This window comes from Peromyscus eremicus, chromosome X (assembly GCF_949786415.1).
Source record: "Peromyscus eremicus chromosome X, PerEre_H2_v1, whole genome shotgun sequence".
Classification (NCBI taxonomy): domain Eukaryota; kingdom Metazoa; phylum Chordata; class Mammalia; order Rodentia; family Cricetidae; genus Peromyscus; species Peromyscus eremicus.
The window spans coordinates 48,764,518-48,792,280 of NC_081439.1; the positions used below are offsets into that span (position 1 = coordinate 48,764,518).

At 40.0% G+C, this 27,763-nt stretch overlaps 1 protein-coding gene across 2 annotated transcripts in view; it reads right to left on the minus strand.

The window, feature by feature from the left end:
- Pdk3 (pyruvate dehydrogenase kinase 3) overlaps positions 1-27,763 on the minus strand; it is a 64,609-nt gene that overhangs the window by 29,531 nt on the left and 7,315 nt on the right. For both annotated transcript variants that reach the window (XM_059250147.1, XM_059250146.1), the window contains 4 exons: positions 13,989-14,130; positions 9,769-9,840; positions 2,732-2,916; positions 1,135-1,224 (listed from right to left, as the gene is read on the minus strand). In XM_059250147.1, coding sequence (XP_059106130.1) covers positions 1,135-1,224; positions 2,732-2,916; positions 9,769-9,840; positions 13,989-14,130 — 489 coding nt within the window. The remainder of the gene's footprint in view (positions 1-1,134; positions 1,225-2,731; positions 2,917-9,768; positions 9,841-13,988; positions 14,131-27,763) is intronic.

Consider the following 27,763-nt stretch of genomic DNA (forward strand, 5'->3'; position numbering starts at 1 on the left):
GTTGAAACTGGAGTTATGGACAGTTGTAAGCTGCTATGTGAGTGCTAGGAAGAGAATCTGGGTCTTTTGCAAAAACAACAAGTGCTCCTAATAGCTGAGCCACCTCTCCAGGCCACATTTTTGAATAATAAGATTATTAAACAATTTTAAGTGTCTAAAATTTATCAAGCCACAGAATATTTATAGATCATCTATCTCTATAGGCACTCCAAGGTTTTATGTATGTTATCAAACAAGTAAAGAAGCATTCCCTGGCCTTACATCAATTACAGCTCAAGAGAAAAGGCACAAGTGTGATGTATCAGCTAGACGTAGTCACCTTAGAACTGAAATAATGTGAGTAAATGTGTTCTGAGAAAACAGTGGTCTAGGAAGCTCCAGGAAAACAGAGTGCACAGGTTGTCCTTAGCAATGGTTGCTGAAGTGCAACCAAGGTCCTTGATGAAAACCAGGAAGAGGTATAGTCATGTCAACTCATCACCTGAGTGTATCAAGTGAGATGAGAAGCAGAGCAGGAAATGCAGTCTGGGGAAGGAGACAGGTTGGGAACACGAATCTGCCCAAAGGAAAAACTTAAGAAGTGCTGGAATCTGCTGGGTTACAGCCAGTTGAGCTTTCCTGATGGAGCATTTATTTTAAATGAATAATGGAGACACCTGTTGTTCAAAGTAAAAGTCTTCAGTTAACCAGGGATTTATGAGTACCAGGCCTGCTCTACCCTGGGACTATTGGCATAGTGTCCATCCAGCTAAGCCCACTTGCTGTATAGCTTCTAACACCAGGAGTATGCAACAGAAATACATGTAGATTTGGCCAATGTGAACTCAGCCCCTTTTTACAACAAGGAAATAGTTTAAAATGATGGCAAGTCAAAATTTAGAACTTCCTGAAATGTTAACTGTTTAAGAAAGAACTAAACCCTGACCAATGAAGTAGAGATTGATATTTGAGCATTAGAAATTATTCATCCTTTCCCAATCTAGAAATACTTCATGTTTGAACTAAGTGGTTTAGACCTAACATGGCCTGATGAATCACAGACTACACAGCAACATAACCCTACAGCTGAGCTGCCTCAAACAAACCACCATGCTATTTCTGCCATGGTCAGCGACACTGGGTTAGTATCCTTACCTTTTACCACATCAGCTACATTACAGGTAGGATCGATACTCCCTATGTGCTTAGGATGCGCAGGATTGGTGTCACCACCAAAGAGAAGTGCTAAATGAACACAAAAGAGAAGGAAAGGTGTTGAAACACAGCAAGCTGAGATGGCCAAGCACAGAAATACATTTCTAATTGTCAAAAAGGATTCTTTATTTTAAGAATCATTTCAGCATCCACAATGACTTAGAATAATGCAATCCAGCTGATGGCTGAGCAAATACATCAGCCAAAAAGGGGAAAGGATGTACTTCAGGTCTCTTCAGTTGCAGTCAGTGGACCCTAAAGCAGCGGCACACGGCAGGGGCCCAATCCTTTCTCCTTCCGCTGATGGAAACTGGATCAAGACACTTCCATGCTTGGCAGCTTATCTCCCTGCTCAAGACTCTTGCAGTCATTTATCCCAATCCCTAAACATTCACAACGTGAAGGCCAGGCCAGTTGTGAGGAACCTTCACTGGCAACACTACCAATGCCTGCATCATGGAGGTTCTTTTTCAATTCTTTGTACATCAACAAGATTTGTTCAAATAATTTAGAAAAATATTCCATTTACTCTATACAGTAGTTGCAAACTTTTATTCCTAAATAAAAACCTAAAGAACCTAAAGAGAAAAAAAGCAACTCAAGCCAAATTTTCATAGGCAGACTTTCTATTAAATCAATCAACACTTGGAAATTTTCATAGGCAGACTTTCTATTAAATCAATCAACACTTGGAAACTGCCACTATCTCAGTAAAAAGCTGGCTAGCATTTAGTTCCCTTTTCTCTATAAATTGTCATACATTTGTTTCTAAATGTATACATAAAGACATACTTAAGAGTTCTATAACATTTGTTTATCTAAATGAGTTTAAAAAAATGAGTAAGACAAACAAAACATGCTTTGTCCATTCTCTGATTCAGCAAGAATGACTCCAAATATGTGAATGCTTTTTCCTTAAAATTAAAAAAAAAATCAAGCCAGGTGACACACTAGAAATCAGCCAAGAAGTTCTTTGCGCTGAAAAGAATTTTAGATGTTTCCCCTGTCTATCACCATGGGGAACAGACTAAAACTCTCAAAGTCGCATCATGGACTGATAATCTTGCTTCCTCAGTTGTTCCTATCACTGTGGAATAAAGGGAATTGCTTATATATCCAACATGCCAATTCAATATTCCCAGTTTTGATGTTTTTAAAACTAAAAAAGAAAATACATGTATGGACTAAGAAAAAATACTCCCAGGTACATTAAATTATTGAGAAGTTAATGTGGCAGCCATTAAAACCAGTCCCTTGTCTCCACAGAAATGTAGCTGCAGAGCCCTTGAAAGACAGGCAGTGGTCCCGCCTCTAATGTAAGCACCCCAAATGTCTTCCTCGGACAGGTTTCAATCAAGAATACTGATTAAGCGATGTTTATAATAGGAAGGATTCACTTAAGAAAAACTGAACTAGAAATGAAATTTCTACAGCTAAAAGTCTAAGTCAGTAAATTAGAAGTGAAACACAAGGAAAACTTTTCAGAAAAATCAATATGGTTACCTTTTCACAACTGGACCCAACATAACCCACTTACTGTGTTGGTTAATGAGCATGCGGAAAGAAATGCGGTTGGTATAAAAACGATCCAGGAAATACTGGATGTTACTGCTAATAAATGGATCAAACCCGAACTTTTCCTTGTATTCTATCACGCCTTGGGCCATTGTAGGAACAACATCGTTGTGTCTGTTTCTGATATTAATGAGAACATGGAGAAAGCTGTATGGGAAGGAAACAAAGTGGTGAGTCTGTATTTCATAGACCGGAACACACTTCCACCTCTGTCTAGTTACCTGTTAGTACTCTTTATAAGAATAAATACTACTTCTATCAGATAGTAAAAGGAAGTAGTCAGCCGGGCGGTGGTGGCGCACGCCTTTAATCCCAGCACTCGGGAGGCAGAGCCAGGTGGATCTCTGTGAGTTCGAGGCCAGCCTGGGCTACCAAGTGAATTCCAGGAGAGGCACAAAGCTACACAGAGAAAGCCTGTCTCGAAAAACCAAAAAAAAAAAAAAAAAAAAAAAAGGAAGTAGTCATAAACATTAAAACTTAATTCAAGCTTTGGTTTGAAACTTACTACCAAAATTCTTTCAGAACTACACAAAGTAGTAAAAAAGTGCTATCTAATAAAGCTTAAAAATAAGTTCAAATAATTTGTTAGGAATGCACTTACATTTTGGAGTTCTATAATTTTTTTTTTAACTAAGAATTACAGAACATATCAATGCTTCTCCTGACAACATGAGGACAATCTTGCCAAAGTCTCTAAGGACTTAGAAATGGAGTCTTAAAGCAGCGCTTCTTCTCTGAATAAAGAATGCCAAGCTTTTCATGAGCAAGAATTTGAAATCATCTCCTTCCTGCAGTGTAACATGAGGTAACGTAGATATAAAAACTCAACAGAAATAAACTCATTTGCCGGGAACAGTGGCACATACCCATAGTTCCAGATACTCGGGAGGCAGAAGCAGGGGGGTACTTGGGCTAAGGTGTTTAAGAATAGCCTGCACCAGAAGAGCTAGACTATATAAGACAAACACACAGGAAGTAGGCCCCTTTTGGAGAGCTCTCTTGGCTGAAGCAGGAAGGGTAAGGCTCTTAGTTCTGACCTCTTGGCTTTCTTCTCTGAATCGGCTCTGTGTTTCTTATTTAATAAGACGGTTGGTTACATCTACAACTTCTTCAACCTCGTTATCTTTAATAGATTTGCTGAAAGTTTTTTATATCCTCTTGATTTAATTTTGATAAATCATGTGTGTCAATAAATGTATCTATTTCTTCTAGATGTTTTCTGAGTTTTGTAATACAGGTTGCAAAGTATTCTCGAATAATTAAAAAAAAAAGAGTAGCCTGCACAATATAGGAAGATGCCCACCTCCAAATCAAACTCACAAATCATCTTCAAGGATTCTGGCACATTACTGTAAAGATGTATAGAGAAGGGACTGAGAGATGGCTCAGTGGTCAAGAGCACTGGCTGCTCTTCCAAAGGAACCAGTTTGCATGGACACTGTGGTAGCTTGAATAAAAATGGTCCCCAGCTGGGTAGCAGTGGTAGGCACCTTTAATCCCAGCACTTAGGAGGCAGAGGCAGGACTATTACACAGAGAAATCCTGTCTGGAAAAATAAAAAATTTAAAAAATGGCCCCCAAAGAATGCTTAGGGAGTGGCACAATTAGGAGGTGTGGCCTTGTTGGAGTACGTGTGGCCTTGTTGGAGGAAGTGGGTTGCTGGGGGCTTTGGGATTCCAGATGCTCAAGTCAGGCCCAGTGTCTCTCTCTTCCTGCTGCCTGTGGACCCAGATGTAGAACTTTCAGTTCCTCCTCCAGCTGCCTGCATGCTGCCATGCTTCCTCCCACGACAACAACGGACTAAACCTCTGGAACTCTAAGCAAATCCCAATGAAATGCTTTCCTTTATAAGAGTTGCAGTGGTCATGGTGTCTCTTCACAAGAATAGGACATTAACTAAGACACACATGGTGGCTTACAACCGATTTTAAGTCTAGTCCCAGGGGAGCTGACTCCCTCTTCTGGACTCCATAGGCACCAAATACTCATGTGGTACACATGTTTTGTAGACAAAACACCCACACATATAAAATTAAAAATAATAAATTTAAAAACATGTATAGAAAAAAATATATGAAATACAGTGACTTTAAGAACAGAAAAATAAGTCAAGCAATGAAACAAAAAAAAAATTATGAAGCCAGGCTCAAAGGTTGAGTAAATAGCTGTGCACCAAAATGTAGCATATTAAGAGTATAACAATGTGGGGTCTGGAGAGATAGCTCAGCAGTTAAGAGTACTGATGGCTCTTCTAGAGGACCCAGGTTCGATACCCAGCACCCACATGGCAGTTCACAACTGTCTGTGGCTCCAGTTCCAGGGATCTGACACCCTCACACTGACATACAAGCAGGAAAAAACACCAAAGCACATGGAATAAAAATAAATTTAAAAAAGAATGTAACAATGTAAGTCAGTAAGGGAATGATTAAACCGATTAGGCCAGAGGTCTAATCATAAAACAATTTCAAGCCTTTAAGCCCCAATTAAATGAAAAATGAAAGAGTGAGACTGGGAAGATGGCTTAGGGGTACAGTGATGAGGCTCTGTACCCAAATGAAAGCCAGGTGTGGCAGCACATCTCAGTAACCCAGAGCTAGGGGAGTGGAGACAGGTGGATCCCAGTCAAAACATCGAGTTCTTGTTCAGTGAGAGAGCCTGTCTGGAAAAATGAGGAGTGATCAAGGAAGACATCTGATGCCAACCTCTGGTCTCCACATGAAAATGCACACATATACATACACACACATGTATACACATAAACCTTACATAAAAGTTCATTTCTTTTTTTTTTTTTTTTTTTGGTTTTTCGAGACAGGGTTTCTCTGTGTAGCTTTGCGCCTTTCCTGGGACTCACTTGGTAGCCCAGGCTAGCCTCGAACTCACAGAGATCCGCCTGCCTCTGCCTCCCGAGTGCTGGGATTAAAGGCGTGCGCCACCACCGCCCGGCTAAAAGTTCATTTCTTTTGAAAAAGATAAAAATGTTGAGTGAAATCACAAACAATAAAAGAAAGCCAGCTGAATTTAGTATGTAATTTTAAAATAAAGAAGGCTGTTCTAAGCTTATTAGCAAGGGCAGAAACACATAACATAAAGAAACAAAGATAACTGTAGAATTTCAGAAGCACACATGAATAAAAGAAGGCACAAAAGTCCTTATACTTAGTGAAGATGAACATCCTATTGAGAAACTAGGAAAAGGGTCTAATATTAGTGGGGAAATCTATGAAAAAGCAAGCACAAATGCCAACCAATTAACCAGCACAAAAGCAAAGTAAACTATGTGAAACTGTTCTTTCTTTCTTAGGATGGCAAATAATAGCCAGGGTAGGTTGCGTGTGGGCACTAAATGGAACATTTGCTAAGGGCAACTTAAACCAAATATATCTGAAATCCAAAGAGGATAATTCCACTTCTAGGATCAACGCTGGGGAAACAACTGAACAAGGTGAATAGCTGTTTTTAAAAACTGCTTTCACACACATACATGCATGCATCATACACAGAGAACATGGGGGTGGAGGGTGAGGGGGTGGACATGAGAGAAAGAAAATAAAAGCTGTTTTGGGAGCACTGTTTGAGCTAGCAAGATGGCTCAGTGGATAAATGCACTTGCTGTGTAAGCCTGGTGACCTGAGTTTGGATCTCTGGAAGCCATGGAAAGGGAAGGCAAAGACCAACACCCAAGGCTATCCTCTAACCTCTACACAAACAACATGACAAACACCTATGCACATATACTCATACATACATACATACACACACACATACATACATATATATAAGTATTTTTAAAAACTACAAACCAGTCTAAAATTCAACACTAATGTGTCAAATTGCATGACCTATCTGTAGAAGAATTAATAATATGTGCCAGGCAGTAGTAGAACACACCTTTAATCCCAGCACTATGGAGGCAGAGGCAGGCGGATCTCTGAGGCCAGCCTGGTCTACAGAGAGAATTCCAGGACAGCCAAGGCTAGAAAAAAACCGTCTCAAAAAGCCAAATGTGTGTGTGTGTGTGTGTGTGTGTGTGTGTGTGTGTGTGTGTGTGTGTATAAGTACCAGCTATGTGCTACACAATAACATTTCAATGACAGACTCTATACACAACAGTGTCCCCAAAAGATTATGTCCCCTAGTAAGGCTGTCGTCCTCTTAAGTTTGTATGAGGATACTCCACAGTGTTCACACAAACAAATTTTCCTCATGAAGCATTTCTCTAAAGGTATCGGTCATTAAGTGATGCACAATTGTATTGTGAAACTATTAATAATGTCCAAGAACTATTGTAGACACTTATTTCTATAAAAATTGCTAGGCAGTGGTGGTACATGCTTTTATCCTAGCACTTGGGAGGCAGAGGCAGGTGGATCTCTGTGAGTTCAAGGCCACCCTGGTCTACAGAGCGAGTTCCAGGACAGCCAGGACTACATACAGAGAAATTCCATCTTGAAAAACCAAAACAAACAAACAAAAACCCAAACAAAAACAAAAAACTTCACACTCATGTAATATGAATGCTTAGGGTACATAAGGGTAGAAGAAAATGTTAGCTGTGGTTGTCCCCTAGTAATTTAATGGAAATTTAGGATAAGTTTTCTTTTATTTAAGTCTTATTTTTCTCAATGGAATACTTCTATAACAAATATATACATACAATGATAGCAAAGATGAGTAAACTCTGAAACTAGAAGTTCATAATTAGCCAGGCTTGGTGACACACATCTTAATCCCAGCACTCGGGAGGCATAGAAGGCAGCTAGATCTCTGAGTGCAAAACCAGCCTGATCCACACAGTGAGAACCTGTCTCAAAAACAAAACAAAACCAAAAAATGCCCAAGTTCACAATTATTCACAAGAAATTTTACAATGGGTAATTTTTCCTCATATACCTCTTTCCAATAACGTATTTATAAATTAAATATCAGTAAAATGAAACAATTCATTATAGTGCAGAAACATCTTTACTTGAAGAGAAGAGGCTTACTTTAATGGATGAATTCTCAGAATACTTCCCTACTCTCCTGGGCTTTTTTTCTATCTCCATCATGATGATCAATTTGATTTACATAGATGACCCCCCAGTTAGTGATCCCATATAACCTCTAGCTGAACAGAAAGGGATGTTCAGGACACTAGCTCACCTTTCACTTCTTCCTTTACTAACAGCATGGGGCTTCTCCAATCTCCACTTTCCAAACTAGCTGCATAAAGCCAGCAAGTTATCACAACTCACCGACTGAGAATTACTGACATGATCTAGCACACACTGGATTCGGTACTCTCCATTTACATATCGTCCTTGATGGAAATTTTGTTACAGAGACAGGACTCCAGAAAAACCATAGCAATGAATTAATAGTTGTGTACTTCTCCAAATCTATATCCTCAAATGTAGAACTAGGGGCCAGCTTCGCTTTGAGAATTTCAAAATGTCCCCAACTAATGATTTCAGGAAACAAAGCTCCTGGAATCAATCCCTTTGATGTCAACACCTTAAATGACAGCAGTGACTAGTATCAAGGAAGCAAGTGTGGCTCTAACCCAATGCTTGCACTTTTCACACTTCACGGATCCATTAGAGAAAATACAACTAACCCTGAGCTACCTTCTTCTGACTGGAACTAGTCATTTCGGCAGTATGGTACAATGCAAAGAACCACTACACTAAGGAAAAGGAACCATGACTCATAGGTGCTCTGGTATGCGGTGTCACAACCTTGAGAACATTTTTCTACACTTCTGACCTCCGTATTTCCTTGTTTGTGAATTCACATCTGGGTGAAAAAACACTCCAAGGTTGTTTGTGTAGTATAGTGTTTCCCTAGTTCTTTTCATGGAACATCCGAGTCAAGTGTCTGTCTCACAATTATATGGATTATGTCTATACTTAAAAGAAACTTCTCAGCGAGCATTCATTGTACACTCCCAAAACAGGAAGAAATTAGGGTAGAAATACTTAATTTCTCTTGGGGAAAAAAGGCCATTAACAGCTATGGTTTTCTGGAGTTATGTTTTGTTGAAGAACAAAAATGAAAAACAGAAATACTTTCCAGTAACATGAGAATTCAGTAGTCTCTGTGCATAGTGTCAGCAACAGAATTCAGGTTGTTGTATAAACACACACACACACACACACACACACACACACACACACACTTATGTTTCTCCAAAACAAAATCACTACAGTTTTCTGAGATCAACTGTAATATCTCATTGGAAAATATGTTTTAAGTCGATGGATTAGGTAGATAATTCATGTATATTTCATGTGTATGTGGAGGCTACTGCATTCTTCAAACTACCACTAGATGGAACATTCACCACAATGCTTATATTAAACTGGTGTCCAGCTCACCCTGACTAAATATATTAAGAATTATGTCATGAAGTATTAACTGGAGTTTCATTATTCTTTGTGTACTGTGCTAAATTCTTAAATTTAAAAAAATTCAATAATGTCATTACCCACAAGAAAATTAAAACTTTTGTCTGAATTCTACTTTCTTGTGTTCTCAGATGTATGTGTAGTATATATAGGTATATGCATGTTAGAATGTGAGTACACAAATTCTCAAACACATACATGTGGAGGCCAGATTAGACAACATACATTGTTGTCTTCCTTATTCACTCTCTACCTTATCGGTCAAAACAGGGTATCTCACTTGAACCTAGAGCTCACTTATTTGGATAGTGTAGCTAGGCAGCTAAACTTAAGAGCTCACAGTTTGGGGTAGTTTAGCCCCCAGCTTCCCTGGAGACTCCCAAGTACTAGAATACTAGGCAGGTTGCCAAACCTTCCCAGTGTTCATTTGACTACTGCAGATCCAAATGCAGGCCCTTACTTGTGCAGGTATGTTAAGCACTTTAACAAGCGAGTATCTCCCCAGCCCTGAATTACAATTCTTGAGGCCCAATAGCACGAGTTCCAATTATCAAAATATTCTTTTGCCTACATAGTTTTACTTTCAGGTAAATTGCACCATACTTACGTATCTAAAACCCGTGGGTCTTCTGGGCTCTTGTTTTCATACTCTAAAAGTTCAAGGAAGCTTTGCATGTACCTAAAAAAGAAAAGTCACCATATTAGCTGCCTGTCTCACATCCTTTCCCTTTTCATAAGAGCACCCCAAGTTTTCACTCGGGTTTTACCCCTGAAGTGCTTCAGGCAAATTTGCTTCCTCCGAAGCATGTAGGTAGCTCCATTTTTCTCTGGGAGATCCGTTTTCTCTTGTCAGTTATTACTCATCAGTCCAATGGTCCTATGAATCGTGTGCATCCCTGAACACAGGGACTGATTCAGGAATAGGCCTAATGCTTCAAGTCAGGCTGAAAGAAGTACACGGAAGACTTGCTGGAGGTCTCTGAGAGAGAAACGGACTTCTCTGCTCTTCTACAGTGTGCTGTACAAACAGGAAATCTGCCACTGCTAAAGGCAGTGTGCCACCTGGAAGAAAGCTCACCTGAAAACAAAGCCAACACTATAAAACACAGCTTTGCTAGCTTCATGGGTCTCTGACTCTAACTAACAGGAAAAGCTCATCCTATGACTGCCCCTTTTAGTTCTACAAGCCAGCTTCAGCTGGATCGTCTGCTATTACAAATGCATCCCAGATCTTGGAGTTACAGACAGTTGGGAGCTGCCATGTGGGTGCTGGGAATTGACCCCGGGTCCTTGGAAGAGCAGCCAGTGCTCTTAACCACTGAACCATCTCTCCAGCCCCTTATAATTTTTTTGAAACAGGGTCTCACTATGTAGCCTTGGCTAGCCTAGAAATCAATATGTAGACCAGGATGAACTTGAACTCATAGAAATCAACCTGCTACTGCTTCCTGGATTCAGGGATTAAAGGCATGCACCACCACACTTGGCAAAAAGAACATACAATTTTAAGAAGTGCCCTGGGTTGATGCTGAAATGTACATCAAGAATACAAGAAGGCTCCTTCTCAGAGTAAAATTAACTTCACCAATATATATTAGAAAAATACATGTTAGGCCTTCAGAAAAAGATTCTGGATTGATCATATTTCTCAGTAAGGGTCAAGGTGGGAAAGAGAACATAAACATGAATTATGAAAGAGCAAATATAACTAAATGTTACTGGTGAAGCTGGATGGCAATTCTTTCTACTGCTCTTACAATTCTTAAGTAGGAAATTATTTTTCAGAACAGAACGTGTAAGGATGAAAAGAAATGGTATACATATAGTCTGAAGTAGACATGGACAATGGGGAAGATACAAAGGTCAAACACAGTAATCTAAGTCTATACTTCACTTTGCCTGTGTGTGTGTGTGTGTGTGTGTTTGTGTGTGTGTGTGTGTGTGTGTTTGTGTGTGTGTGTGTGTAATAAAAAAGTAAATTTGTTATTTACTTCTGGTTCCTGGTACAGTTCCTAAACCTTCAAACTTACAGAATGACAGGAGTATTTTTGCTATGCATAAGAAGCATCTATTGTTCACATCTGAGTTATTCTAATGATGTCAGTTAGGGTGGGACATTTAGAGAGTGTCAACATGATCCTGATCAAAACAATGAGCAAGTGACTGGGGAGCTATAACTTTTGATCCAATCCCCAACCTCTGTGGAGGCATGAGGCCTGAAAATGAAACTCTCTAAACACGCCTGAATTAGAAGATTCTGAAATCCTTGTGTTGAACACCTGGAGGCGCCAATAGAGCACACTCAAAGGGGGCACAGATGCTACAAAGCTACACCAACATCTTGTCTGATATACTTCTACCATCTTTGCTGTTTCTGAATGATATCTTTTACAGTCTACCTGTAAATATAAAAAAAAGTGACTTCCTGAGTTCTATAATCCACTTGAGCAAATTATAAACCTCACAAGGGGGTCATGGAAACTCAACGTCCAGTCAGTCAGTCAAAAGCACACACATGGCATCTGAGGTGTGGTGTTAGTCTTGGGGAACTAAGCCCTTAAACTGTGGGCTCTGTGCTGACTTCACATACTCAGTATCAGGATTGAACAGAGTTGCTGAACACTCAGCTGGTGTCTGGAAAATTGGTTAATGTTGGAAAACATTTCAGAGACAGTAATTCACTTTGAAGTTCCTGAAGTAACTGCTACATAAGCAATGAATTGCTACCACTTACTAGATCAAAGGACTTGACCTTGCCTACCTAGCATCCTCAACATAGTTGTCCCTGACAGTGACTTATACTTTCTACAGCAAAATTTCCAATGATGGTCTTGAAGCAATAAAGAAGTCTCATACAAACAAGCATTTGTTGCTCCTTCCCTCTAAAACAAGCTATGAGTCCAGAGCAGAACGCGACTATGGCATCAAATCCATAGTCATTGTTTCTCTGATCTTTCCTAAGGACTATAAACCTCATAGTCAAGAGCTTCTTGCTGCTTTTCTAGAAAGGGGGTTAGACAGCGAACCTGTAAGACCATCTAAAATTGTGAGTAATGGAGGAAGTCCCTAGTGAACGTGTAAGTATCAGATGAAGTCCTGAGTGAATGCATGTTGCTGACATGAGCATGGCCATGTTGAGGATGCCAATGCCTCAGATTCATGGGAATGGTAGACTCATCCCCTGGTCAACATGTAGATGTTGACAGTGTGTACAGAAAATGTCCACTGAAGTTTCTTCCTCCCAGATATTTACACCCTGAGACTGTTCCCCTACAGAGATCCCCTACCTAGACCAGCTCAACTTGAGCTAAACTCCTTATTCAGCTGTATACAACAAATCCACCTCTTCAGTGACGTTGATGCAACTCCATCAGAATGCACAGCTTACTTGAGTCTGGCTTTTCTGAATGTGTACAGTCTATCATTTTCTTCACTCTCCATCACCCGAGTTAGGTCAATCCCTAAGCCATGCAAGTTCATAGCCTAAAACAGTGCTTCTCAGAAGAACTTCATATTCTAGAGGAATGCTGCTGAATGGCCATTCTCTATCAGGAGCAAGCCCCCCCCCCAACTCTCTAGTTTTCCAGCTCATGACGTTTTCTTATGATGCTCTCCTGCTCCTCTGCACCAGTCAGTTCCATCCACCCATAAAGGAACAGTACAGGACCAGAGGCAGCATTTTCTGCCCCTTTTTTTGTTCTCACAACACTGCTCCTGATTAGCAATGTGTACACCACCTGGTCCCTACAGTCCTCTAGCTTTCTCCAGACACTTCCACAATGCTTTTATAGCAGAGTAGACCAAACATGCAAACCCCTGTCTAAAAACACAACATCTTTTCTTACAGCCTCCTACCCACTCAGTGATCTCACCTAGGGAGGAAAGTCATCACAAACTCTACTCCTTCTGTTAGAGAATACATGCCTTATAACCAGAGCTAGAACTGATTTAACTTTGTTTTAACTTTAAGATCTTTCATAGAGCAGATGCAGCAAAGCATGGAACTGATACTATTTCCATGTGAGGTTCCCCTGTAAATGATTTGACTGTTCACTCATCTCCATCATAGATCTTTAAAACAAAAACAAAGGAGGCAAGGCTGAGACTTACTGAAAGTAGAAAATGCCTCCCTAGCCAAAGGAAAGCAAATGGGTTAGTCATGGAGCTGAACTGATGGAGTGCTTGCCTAGTGCTCTGTTGCCAAAGCTGTGCTTCAATCCCCAGTAACCGGACATGGTGACACACGTGTGGGATCCCAACCTTCGGGAGGCAAGAGGATCAGAAATGCAAGGTCACCTAGGCTACAAATTGAATTCAAGACCAGTCTGGGATACATGAGACACTGCTTCATTTTTTTTAATGAAAGTGGGTCCAATGATACCTGGCCACTGCATTGCCATTCTTTTTATATTATTCCCTAATTTTTTTCAATGAAGCAACCGTGTTTTTAACAAGAGAAAAAGTGAAAAGTTAAGGAAGCATCTTATGGTTTAAGATAATTTCATTAAACAGTTTTAAAATGAAACTATTTTTGTTTTTTGGAACAGGGTTTCTCTGTATAACAGCTCCGGCTGTCCTGGAACTTGCTTTGTAGCCCAGGCTGGCCTCACAGGCTGGCCACCTGTCTCTGCCTCCCAAGTGCTGGGATTATAGGTGTGTGCCGCCACCACCAGGCCAGTTTTTAAATGAACAGTTAAAAGAAAAGTGTTTAGATGCAAGGAAAACTTAGGTATCCTGAATGACTCATTCCCAGAAAGACTTCTGTGGAAAATGGTTCCAATGCCAAAATGTTCCACGCATTGTAGGGTGATCACAACACTCACTTACCAACTCTGAACTAATCCCACCGAAGGGCGGTTTAACAAATTATCCGGCAAAAGATTAACTTCTCTCATTGTGTTAGCCAGTCGAACAGGAAGCTCCTTGCGCAGAAACATGTATGACGTTTTTTCACATGCATTATCTCTACCTATTAAGAGGTAAAAAAAATTCCGCAAAATTAACATCCAGAGACATAAAATGCTCTCATGTTAACAGAATTACTACTGGTCAGGAAAAGAAAATTAAGTAATATAACAGTATCTGGCTAAATTTTTATTCTCTGAAATAGTAAGTTTAAGAAAACCACTTAATTAGAAGAGAAAAAGAACATTTATTCCAAGAGGCAACTTAAAAAAATTTTTTTCTTAACACAAATATGTACCTAGTGTTACCGGCCACAATATAAAACTGACCTGGGATATAATTTGAGTGTTTTCAAATAAACACTGTGGGGAAATTGCCAAGTACAGAAACAGTACAACATGTAAATCCACTCCTGCTCATAGTAGTTTTCAGGGAGGCAACGTGATCCATTCATTCTGTAAATATTCCTATTGTGTGCCAACCATTTGCTAAGAGTTTTCTTCCAATGTTTCTTTAGGAAACACACAGCTCTACCACCCTGGAAGCAGAAGCTCTGTGATTCCCAATAAGGGACTCTAAGCCAGAATATTATGTCTAAAAAAAAAAAAAATAGCTTACAACGTCCTCCCAGGTGAATGATCCACTATGACACGTCCAAGATGGAAAAACCGTATCATACAGGTCAGTGAGGTAAGGCAGGCACAGCGATCGAGTAGCATGTGAACTCACTTCCGAGTGGATAGCAGACACTGAGACTAGAATGTGAGTTCCTAGGGTTGGGGATGGTAGGGATGGAGGGGGATTTATCGATGGCTGCTAAGCTTAAGTGTAATGCGGTACAGTATGTCTAACAATTACGCACCATCCATTTCAAAACATGAGAAGGCTTTTGAAAGTTTGTCAGGAGAAAGGAGCAAATGTTTAAGGAGACAAATATGTTTAACCTGATGTGAACATTATGCATAGTGAACATTATATGCTACTCCATTAATATGATTAATATAAACAGATTACTACATATCAGATAAAAATAAAAAAGTAACAGAAAAGACATGGTCAGGGAATCTTCTGGAGCTGGTTGTGCATTCATATAAACAGGGTAGGGTGAGAGAAAAGGCACCTGGCCACCTACAAGAGGAAGCCTGGGCCCTTTTCCCACCTGTCTCGTAGCCCCAGCAGGTCCCTGAACCTGTTACAAACTTATGGCTGGGGGAACAGATGTGAAATAGAGGATATCAGCTTTGGGAACACCAACACCCTCCAGCCCCAGTTGTGAAACATTTGCTAAGCTTTGCCTTGTTTCTGAACTTTAGCTGCCATAATCTGTAAGGCAGGGGGCAGACTTTGAACATGCAACAACACGTGACCCTGGTCCTCCACTCTGTATACTTAGGAGTCTATCCCCTCTCCCTACTAATGCTAGGCCTCCTTGATGCTCCACACTCCCTGGAAGCTGTTCTGGAATGAGCCAAGACCAGCCCCCTCCAAACTCTAATTTTTCCCTATATAAAAAAGGCAGCATCTGAGGGATTCACACACAATATTTTCTTTTCTTTTCTCTGTTTGTTTTTTTCAAGAAAGGGTTTCTCTGTGTAGCTCTGGCTGTCCTGGAACTCGTTCTGTAGACCAGGCTGGCCTTGAACTCACAGAGATCCACCTGCCTCCGCCTCCCAAGTGCTGGGATTAAAGGTAGGCACCACCACTGCCCAGCCACACAATATTTTCTAATGCTTTCACTTGCTTCCTGGTTTTTCCCCTTTCCTTTCTAGAAAAGAAAGCTTGAAACAAAAGTACCCACTACTGAAAGTCATCTGTGATGGATCTTTTCTTTCTCATCAACCTGGATCCCATTTCCATATTCAAACAAGTGAGAATCAAGATTGGTCTTAAATCATTTCATTCATTCTAAGTGAGTATACTGAAAGTAAATCTTTAATGGATGATTCTTTCACTTTCCCCTTAGTGCTCTGATGCATATATTAGTCCATAAACACCCATCCCAAGTAAGAGGGGAAGGGATGTAATACTCCAGAAATAAGCATCCAACCACTACTTTCTAGAGGAGATTTTGGTAGTTTTGCTTCAAATATACATTATTCCTAATGATCCATATAATTTAATTTTAAATGCACTAAAATGCTGGTATTGCCACAGTTAATCTCATTGGAGCTACTATCTAAGTTAAACTATAAATCTGGATTTTCACAGGCCAGATGAAATACTATAGATCCTGGTAAAAAATACATTGGCAAAAGCACTTGTTAAGCCAGGTGGTGGTGGTGGTGGTGGTGGTGGTGGTGCACGCCTTTAATCCCAGCAATTGGGAGGCAGAGGCAGGCAGATCTCTGTGAGTCTGAGAACAGCCTGGTCTACAGAGCAAGTTCAGGACAGCCAAGGCTGTTTCACAGAGAAACTCTGTCTCAATAAACAAACAAACAAAAAGCACTTGTTAAAGTACACAGAAAGTATCACTGTGGGCTGACGAAGACCAGCCTTCAATCAAGCTTCTTCTGAAACCTCTCTCTCAACAGCCCAGACCTTACACTCTACGTTGACCTGCTTAGAAGAGTTGAAACAAGAACCTTGCTATGTCATTTTAGCAAAAGTCCTCTGCCCTTGGTGTCTGGTCTCCCTTGGTATTGATCAAATTGCTCACCCCCTATTTTAGGTATCTAAACATTCCAGACAGTTTTGAGCATGAGTCTAGCTGACCTAGTAAGAATCTCACCAAGCACTGATCCCTCTTCTATTTTCTGCCCACATATACAAACATACACTGTTCCTGAACTATACATCTCCGCTTGTCCGTGTGCACTGAGAGCCGAGCCCAACCTCTCTCCTCTACTATAACCCTCACTGCAGTGTTCACTCTTGAAGAATGTTTTCTCTACCACCTGCCTTACTTTTCTATTGCTGCGATAATAAATGTCATGACCAAGGCAACTTATACAAGAAAGCATTTCATCTAGGGCTCATGATTTAAAAGGGTCAGAGTCCATGGCCATCCTAGAAGTGAGGATGGCAGCAGGCAAGCTCTGGGCAATAGCTGAGAGCTCACATCTTGATCCACAAACCCAAGGCAGAATGAGAGAGCCACTGGGAACAGCATGGGCTTGTAAAACTTCAAAGCCTGCCCCCAATGACACACCACCTCCAACAAGGGCCATTCTCATTCAAACCACCAGACCATCTTTAACAAAGATGATTAACAATTTCTTAAGAGGGAAAAGAAAGTTCTGGAATGGGGACAAGTAAAAGACCCCTGATGAGCTGGAACTGGGAGTATCAGTATGAACTAAAAACTTCAAAAGCTTGAGGTTTTGTAGGGAGGGGGTAGCCAGTAAAAGTTCACATGCTTAAACTTCCCAGTCTATAGCTGGTTAGAAGCAAGAGATTAGAAGCACAGGGGCAGGATAAAGAAAAGGCTGTGATAAGCAAGAGCTAGCCAGTAGGTCCATATCTCTCCTCTGAAACCCATGGTACTAGATGGTTCCAGAAATGGAAGTTTTCTCAATTTTTAAAAAGTAATGAGTGCCAGGCGGTGGTGGTGCCACACCTTTAATCCCAGCACTCAGGAGGCAGAGGTAGGCGAATCTCTCTGAGTTCGAGGCCAGCCTGAACTACAGAGTTCCAGGACAGGCACAAAGCTACACAGAGAAACCCTGTCTCGAAAAGGAAAAAAAAAAGTAACAAGCATATGCTATGCTTATGCGATATGAAATACTATACAGATACAATATAGCTACAGTGAAATATATGAACATTCATATTAAGTAAAATAAAGTATTATTTCGAGTCAGCTCAAATCATATTCTGCCAAATAAGTTGGGTGCCAAAACTTAAATTCTTCTTTCATAAGTTTTGAACCTCACGATTCAGATAAAACTGTATGGCTCTACAGAACAGCAGTAATAAGGTCTGGTACTGGAGCTAGATTTGGGTCTGAATCTTAAGCACTCAGAGACTTTTCTACCCCTCTATATCTCATTTTAACCACCCATAAATAATAGCACCTTCTTCACAGAAGTTTAGTGTTCACCACTGAACACTGACATATTCCTTAATCTTAGAAGTAGAGTTCATTAAATAGCAACCAGTAATGCTTGGTGATGATCAATCAGAACATTTTAAAGCCATGGCCAGCAACATCAAATTGTCTGCTATATGCACCGTCAGTTCTCAGAGCATGACTGTATTCTAGACTGGTGAGATCCTCAGTCTCTCTGACAACTCTACATCACTGTAAAAACCATTCAGTGTTCCTACCATTTACTATTTTAAAATCCAAGTCCTACATGGAATACCAGTTAAATCAGTACTATCTAGAAAACTCAACCTTTAGGGACGATCTAAGAGAATCTGTTTCAGAAAGTATTTGACTGGTGGAATTGGATTAGCAGACTGTTACAAATCCGTGGAGATAAATTTTGTCTTGATATCCCCCATATCACCTATCACAGCACCTTGCCCATTATAGCCTCTCAATGACGTTTCGGAAGATGTGATCATACTTTGAAAGGTTTATATTTTTAAATGCAGAATAGCTTAAAAATCCCAAGTTTTCCTCCTACATTCTAATTTAGCTTCAAGAACAAATTCTTTGTACTTAGCTACCTTAATTATACATCAGCTTAAACAGAAGCATAAGTCTTTTTAGTCAGTTCACTAATTAGTGAGCCTAAAAATAAATGTCTGATTTTTACAACTTTTCTGTGGCTTTCCTCATATACATTAAAGGTTTCTTATCCTAGATGTTGAATACTTAGCTTAACTCAAGGAGTTCTAGCAACCATTTTATAATAAACATGTCAAAAATCCTTGGTTTTTAATAACTGTCCTCTCAACAGGGTTGTTTTTACATGTCATTTCCAGCTATTTGTTCCAATTATCTGACCACATTCCTCCCTCTCCCACTTACTTGGCTTCTCTACATTCCTTGATTTGTATTTTCTAGTTTTAGTCTACATTTCTCTATATGCTTCCTCTCACTTGCAATTACCAGTTAAGATTGTCCTTAGTATCTACTTAGAAGATGACAAAGAGAAAACAGTGAGGAGCTTGGAAAATTCCAACTCAGCAAATGGAAGTAAGTCACTAGCTGTAATGCATTCCCAGGGGTGGTTTCCCCCTGGTTTCAGGATCCTCGGATTCTCTTGTTTCTGTCTGGTTTCAGCACTGGGGATTAAAAGCTAGGGTTCTGCATGCACTCTCCCACTCAGCTCTACCCTGTCTCTTTGTTTTTATATTCTGTCCTTCCACTGCAAAGTTGGAGACAAGTACTCATGTGCAGTGGTTTGCGCGTGGTTTGCGTGGTTCCGTACAGCTCTATAGTCCCGAAGACCTGAGAAGACCAGGCACAGAAATTACAATGACTTTCAGTTTCACTTGGGGAGTCCTCCTTGTGGAGGACTCAAGAGGTGACCAGAAGTATGTGTCTAGCTACCTGAGAGCAGGAGTTCACAGACAAGATTTTTCCATAGTAGCTGATGTCTTTAACCCTCTTTTCAATGAATTTACAGGAGATAGAAAATGATTATTGTTTCTGTTAATGAAGTGGCCTAATAATGTTTTATAATAAAAGAGGGTTGAGGACATCTTCCATGACCTGTCTCACCTCGAACAGCAATCAGTGCCCTCTAAAACATAGTTTCCTGTGTGGATTACTTGAAGGCTATCTGCAGCCAACTTTCAGCCGTAACACTTGGTGTGGCTGATTAGAAAATAGCAGGAGGGGGAAGTGAGTGGAAAAGGAGAACAATAAAAGGAAAAAGTGGTAACGAGGCCTGAAAATCCAACGAAATGATCCTGCTCATCTAGATAGGTTGCTTTTTTAATAACACTCTCAAGTAAATGCTGGAGTCTGAAACGTGTTTTTCCCATTAATCATGTTAAATTGAATACATTTGAGCAGAACATAATTTAGGGTAGCTCTCTGACTTCTTTTCTCTAGCTGCATTTGTAAGATTTTAATCTAAATCGGAACACAGGAACACACTTTTGCAATCCAAGCAATGGGGAGGCAGGGGCACCCGAAGTCGGCTTCCGGCCTTCTGGCCTCCACGCCCATGGACACACATGCACACACAAATACAGAACTATCAGATGACTTAGTAACCACACTTCTGAATAATACAGTGACAATAAGGCAACATGGTGCATCAGATCAGAGAGCAAGAAGAAGTACAGATGTATACAGGACTTAACAGAGCTGTGATGTGCTGCACTCTAGTGATTCTCAACCTTCTTAACGCTGCGACTCTTTAATACAGTTCCTCATGTTGTGGTGACCCCCAACCATAAAATTATTTCACTGCTACTTCATAACTGTAATTCTGCTACTGTTATGAATCATAATGTAAATATCTGTGTTTTCTGGTGGACTTAGGTAACCCCTGTAAAAGGGTTGCTCGACCCCCTCAAAGGGATAATGACCCACTGGTTGAGAACCATTGACCTAGAGTCAGGTAACAATCATTAGGCAGCCAATGCCACCACATACCCACATCAATATAATTCTGGAAGACTACAGATCTATAGTCCTAACAATAAATTGGTGAGTACAGGATGCCTTGTTGTCATGGAAGCAGGAATAGTTAGGTAAAGGCCACATGATACCCATTTCTGAGGTTCACTGAGGCAAAATGTTTAGTGAATGACCACAGTGAATAAAGGGAGTTCAAAGCCAGTCATAATTGATAGCAAAAATAACGTGAACGTGCTACCTCTGTTGCTTGGGAAATGATCAGTTGATACAGCAGAGACCTTTAGCCCACAAACTTGAAATAAAAAAACATTCAAGGTTAAGAGTTTCCTATATACCTTTTATTCTTAGCTAGAAACTAGTTTCATGCAGAAAATGTGCCACCAATTTATGATAAACCCATAAGCAATGTCTATTGAGTACCTACTATATGCAATGCCTTGTGTGGCACACACCAATAAAGCAGTCTAATGATTAAATGCTATCATTTCTATTTTTTAGAAAAGGGCATTAAGTGTGATGGTAGGATTAAGCAGTTCTCTCAAGTCCACACTGCTGGCAGATACCCAAAATTAAGACCTGAGTGTGTATCTACATACTGTTTCTCCTACTTCCATAGACAATTCAATAAACTCTTTCAATGTAAGAAAATGGAGTAGGCACTAACCTGACAGTTTTGAAATGATAAAACAACGACACTTTTAGAATTAGTCTATTTTCTCATTGTTTATCAGAACAAACGTAAAGAAAACTACATTGTCTATAGAGACAATGTTTGCTATAAAGAATTATACTGGGAAAAATGGCATATTATGTTCAACTGAAAAAAGCAGAGGTTTTGGGGAGGTTCTGTTGTTATTTTTTTTCCAAGACAAGGTTTCTCTGTGTAGCCTTGGCTGTCCTGGAACTCACTCTGTAGACCAGGCTGGCTTCAGAGATCCACCTGCCTCTGGGATTAAAGGGGTGCGCCATCACCGCCTAGCATTAAAAAAAAAAAAAAAAAAAGCAAAGGTTTAAAAGTTCAATTTACCTTCATTTTATCCATGAGTTTTGCCCCTAAGTTTGCTTAGGTAAGAAATATAAACCATCTAGGCTTCATATAAGAAATGGAGGTATCTACTTCATATGATGTTGAAAATCACAGCTAAACCTGTCCACTATTGTGTCTGACGGAGTGTACAGAAATGTAAGTTCACTTGCCCTCCTAGGAAATAAAAAAGCATTTCTGGTTTTCTTTGAAAGAGGTGGCCAAGATGTTATGTCAATGACTGGCTGAAGATGAAGACAATCCCTTCATTACTAAGGGCTTCTACCATCTCATGCATGGCACAGGGGAGCTACAGATCAGTGTTTCTCAACCTGTGGGTCACAACTCCTTTGGGGTCAAACAACCCTTTCACTGGGGTCACCTAAGACCATAAGGAAACACAGATATTTACATTAAGACCATAAGGAAACACAGATATTTACATTACGATTCATTAACAGTAGCAAAATTACAGTCTTGATGTCACAACAAAAACAATTTCATGGTTGGGGGTCCCCACACCATGAGAACTGCATTAAAGGGCTACAGGGTTAGGAAGGTTGAAAACCACTGCTATAAAAGGTCTTTAAGCTCAAGTTTCCACTGAATCTAAAAGAGGAAGATTTAAGCTTGTTTCCTTACAGTTTCCAATTATAGCACACACTCAGCTTACCGACTAATGGAAATTCTGAGACAAACCTGGGAAGAAAGGAAACAGTCAAAGAGAGAAGGTCTAAGTGACTTAAGTGTACACGTCCATATGTGTTCTTCTGTGTGTCTTCAACATCCAGAACATCTCTGATCACACTCTAAACAACGGGCAATGGGATGAATACTCACACATTCCTAGAAAAGAACCTTTATTTTAAAACCTTTAAAAAAGAGGCAGGGGCAGCAGAAAAATATTATAAAGTCACACATTTTATAGATTCACAAATTTTATATAAGAATGTATTTGTTCTAACTTCTCCTTTATATATGAGCACCTCGAAGGAAGTGACTAGCCTTAGCAATTTTCTAATGCTTTTCAACTCCTGTTTCATTCCAAACTCCAAATAATCAACTATGCTGACAAGACTCCACAGCGGCTTAAGTAACCTTCAGCCTCCCATGGGCTCTGTCCCCTAAAGTTATTTTTTAAACTCCTGGGCTTGAGCAAGAACTTAATTAGATCTGACACTGTGGTTTTTAACCTCCTGCAGCCCACTGTAATCACTCATTTAACTCAAAAGTACCAGCACCTAGACACTACTCTCAGAGACTGAGTTAAGTGGCTTAGGCTTATCAGTTTAAAGGTGCTCCAAGTTGATTCTCCTGAGCAGCTGTGACTAGGAACCATGAACCACAAAATAGTATCTAATCATATACAACTAAATAAGGAAAAGCAAATCAAAGAACTCCTCAGGCTCAAACGGTAGCCATTAAGCATTCAAAAGCATTCTAGCTACCTATACATTTTAGTCTTTATCTTCATGTTTGAGCTTTTTTTTTCCAGCCTCATAGAAAACTGACCCCAAAAACCTCCAGTCTGCATGCCTCTTGTCTCCCCTTTCTCTTTTAGATGATCGTAAATGGAGAGTTTAAAAGCTGAACAAATTCGTTAAGAAAATGAGCCATAATTTACGATGAGCACGGCTGATTTTCTTAATGTGTGACAAGTGATGGACATGCACTTGTTGAAGGTTCCCCCACTTTCACTCATGCCCAATTGAGCACCACCAGTCTAAGCTATAAAGAAGTGGTAGGACGACTAGGTGAGCAGAAACCCAGCTCTACCCCTACTGCAATGATATTCTTATCTGCTCAGAATTTCAGTTTCCTAATTGGTAAAGTGGGTACAGCTGATGTGAGAATCAAATCAAATGGTGCCACATTTTATACCAAGGTTGGGTAAGTAGTCTCTATCAATGCTAGCGGCGTCTACTGAATCTTTTCCAGTTGCCATATGAAGTCTACTTTAACTTCCTACCGAAATTGTTTCAGCAAAGCCAAGCTCAGACTTAAAACAGAAGGAAGACTGAGTACACTGGCCAGACGACTACAATGTATAAACAGCACTAGTCAAAGATGGGGAGCATCCAGGCAGGACAATTTCTAGGGAATAGGGGATTCAGTGTGAGGCAACTTACTCCAAAAAGTTATCTCCTTCAGCACATTATGTGACAAGTACAGGAACAGTAACAGAACAATGACCACTTCACTTTCTGTTTAACTGGCAGAATCAGGAAAAAAATGAACTCAACCAGTATAAAACCAGTCAGGTATCAAGAAATACCTGCTACCAACTTGAGGAAACATTCTCTGTTACTAGAGCATATCCAAGAAAAATTCAGATAGAAGCCTGAGGGTATGGTGGTACACCTCTGTAATCCCTACACTCATACAGGAACTTGCGTATGCTTGTATCTATCAAAACATAACAGTTGTTGGAGAAAGATAGGTATGCCACAAATTCAAAGGGCCCTATTGTTTTCTGACTAGCACCACATGAGACAGTATTAAACTTCATGGTGTGGGAAAATGTAGAAGAATTGGTCATTTATTCCCAACAGTGAGACTATTGTATACTGACCTCCAAGCAGGAATAAGAAACAAGACATCACAGGTGTAAAGTAAACGTTAAGGTAGAATCCCAGATCAAGTCTAAGAATGAAAATAAAATCATCGCTCCTAGAAAGAAAGCACCTTTGGGTTAGAATCCAAAGTGTTCAATTAGAAAGAATATATCAATATTCACCTATGTGACATAATTGTTTACTACAATTTTATGTCATTCATTATGGCACAAGGCACAACCTTAGAGAAGATGAACCAATGATCAAGACCAGGGTTCTCATTAAGAGATATGAAGGAGAGCAGCCCGGCGGTGGTGGCCCATGCCATTAATCCCAGCACTTGGGAGGCAGAGCCAGGCGGATCACTGTGAGTTCGAGGCCAGCCTGGGCTACCAAGTGAGTTCCAGGAAAGGCACAAAGCTACACAGAGAAACACTGTCTCGAAAAAAAAAAAAAAAAAAAAAGAAAGAAAAGAAAAGAAAGAAAGAAAGAAAAGAGATATGAAGGAGCTTGGCATGGTGGCACACACCCACCTTTAATCCCAGAACTCAGAAGGCAGGGGCAAGAAGATCTCTGTGAGTTTGGGGCCAGCATGGTCTACAGAGTGAGTTCCAGGACAGCTAGGGCTACACAGAGAAACCTTGCCTCAGAAAAACAAGAGATACAAAGGATACCTAACATGAGCCATGACCAAACTCAGTTCTGCCAGGAAAAGAAATATAAAAGAAAATTAGCCCAACAAGCATATAAAAAGATACTTCAATGCTAGTTTCAATGCCAATTACATGACAAAGATGGAAAGCTTGAGAATACCAGGCGGCCCACCCATAGTCTCGGTGGTATATTTTTGATACTGTGCTAGTCAACATGTTCTTCACTGACTACCAACACAAAAACATATAAGGAATTCATGCAAATGACTGAAAACCCAGATTCCAGTTACTAAATGTTGAAAGATACTTTATGCAGAATAAGAATGCAGGCAATATACCCAATCAGGTAAAAAACCTTGTAGTTCCTATGTTAAGCATTACAATTAAAATCACAAAACCTCATTTTGGCAACCCTGTAGAGAAGCAAGTACACTTAAATTTTACTGACAGTTTTGTAAATTAAACCTATAAAATCTTTCAAAGCCATTCATATGGAAATCCTACTCAGAAACAAGACACTCCATAAGTAAACTACCAGATTATCTGGAAAAGTCTGGGCCACTCAACAAGTCACATTCCAGATAAGGAAGGCTGAGTGTTAGCAGGAGACAGGACAAACAGTGTTATCACTTAAATGCAGCTTAAGAGCAATACTGCCCACTCTTTAAAGAGGGAACTGAATTGCCTTAGACCAGGGACTGTCAAACTTGTTTTAAAGGACCTTACATACAGTCTCTGGCAACAACTCAACTCAGCTATAGTGGAGGAAACCAAAGGTACAGACTGTATGTAACAAATGAGCATATCTATGCTCTAGTAAAGCTTTATTTGGAAAACCAAGGGCTGTCAAAACTCAGAGTAAACACAAAGGACGATGTCTAGTGTAAACAATGGGCTTTGGGTGATGATGATGGTCTATTAGTTGTAACAATGGATACTGGCAGCTCCTCAGGGTCTCACACTGGTATAGGATTTTGAAGGCAGCAGAGGCTGTGTGTTTGGGAGGTACAAGGGGACTCCCTATACTTGCTGTATTTGCAGAATTTTGCTGTGAATCTAAAGATACTCTTAAACAACTACTAATTAAAAAACAATGAGGAAAAAAACAGGCTCTGATCAGAGACATTCTTAGACAAATGTATTTCACAAAAAGACTTACCCAATTCTGAAACAGAATTATCACTAAAGCAAAATAATTTAATGCACATACAATATAAAGAAAAAGGAAAGTGGTTATATTTTATAAGTTCATCCAGCAACGAAGGTAATGTTTCCCAAATCTTGCCAACAGTCTGATCAATTTCCCAAAAGCTTAATAGGAGGAAACCACCCAGACATCAACAAGGTCAGCAAGTGAAACTATGTCTTCTTCAAAGAACCCTTATTCACTGCTAGTAGGAGTTCAAAGAAGAGCAATCACTGTGATAATCAGTATGGACTTGCCTCAAAAAGTGAATAAACATATAACCTAGCTAGTCCACTCCTGGGTATAGTCAAAGAACCCCAAGTCCACAGAGATCCCTGCACATACACGTTTACTGTTGCATTGTTAACAATGGCAAAAAGAATGGAAACAGCTATAAATAAATGAATGGATAAATGTACACATAGACAAATGAATTTTAATCAGCCATAAGGAAAAATGAGATCACAGTATTTGTAGGAAATGGATAGAACTAGAAATTACATTAAGCAAAAAAGTAATGTTTTCTCTGTATGCAGATGCTAGGGATGTGTAAGTCATGAAACTAGAAAGGTGCCTGTGAGGAGGAAAGACATCTTAATGGATGGAGGGGAGAGAAAAAAGATGGCGATAGAACACATGTGACATGAAAGCAGATGAGGAGGGGAGGTGGGCTAGCAGGAGGAGGGCAGTGGGAAGAGGAAGATCAACACAATAGGATATGTATGAAAATGCTACAATGAAATTTGTTACCTTTTATGATAACAACAAAACTAATAAAGCACATGAAAGATACTCAAGGAACAAAGTCAGAACTCCAATTTTAGATGCTTTAAGATATCCTAGAGCCTAATGAATGAGGTCTCATGGAAACCCAACCCTATCAGATCCTAAAGGCCTGAAGGCTAGTTCTTTAAACAATGACCAAGGTGCAACAAGCTAAGTATGCTATCTAGACCCTAAACTAAACTGTTCCCTTCTCTTTTAATTCTAAATAGTTGGCTTCTGAATCTAAACAGGTTGGTCTAATTCTTGGCAATCCTTCACAGCATTGGACCTTTTGTACTTACAGAAAAGATCTGTTGTGCACACGTAAAGGAGCAGAATAAACATACTCAAAAAGAAGGATGAGATTGTTTCCCCCTTTCTTACCACAATCTTTGAATAAACCCATTCAACTTTTCCAGGAATGAAATCACTGTTCTGTCCACTAGTAATCAAGCTGCCAAGAGCAAGATGACTTAAAAACCTGAGTTTGCAGAGAGCAGGCATTTGGCACCAAAGTCAACATCTCAGTGGGTAACAGAGTCTTAAAATACTTTCAAAAGCAAAACCCAAAGCAGCCAGGCCCTTAAACCTCAAGAACAGCAAGAACAAGGGAACTGGCTGCCGCTGGCTGGCTATCCACAGAGCCAGTGTGTTTAGGGTGCATATTAAAGCATGCAGTTCTGTGAAAAGCCAGGAGGTCTGTACAACAGTAAGCTTTCTGGCGGCTTTATTTGGGAGGCGCTGTATTTTTATGTGAAGAAGTTATATACAAGTGACGTAATGTGTAATGACCTCCATGCCATTTATGGAGCTCCCACGCTCACTGTGGAGAGAAAACTGAGCTGAGGAAGCCAGGAAGTTACAAAGGAGCAAGCATCCACACTCTGAAAAGGGAGGAGTTAAGATGAAATAAAGAGAAAAGGAACAAAAATACCTTTATTATAAGTAAGGCTGTATAAACGTAACTGAGAAATAAACAAATAGGAAGTAAGTGTGCAGAAAGGGGACAAAGGTAGCTAATGAGAGGACC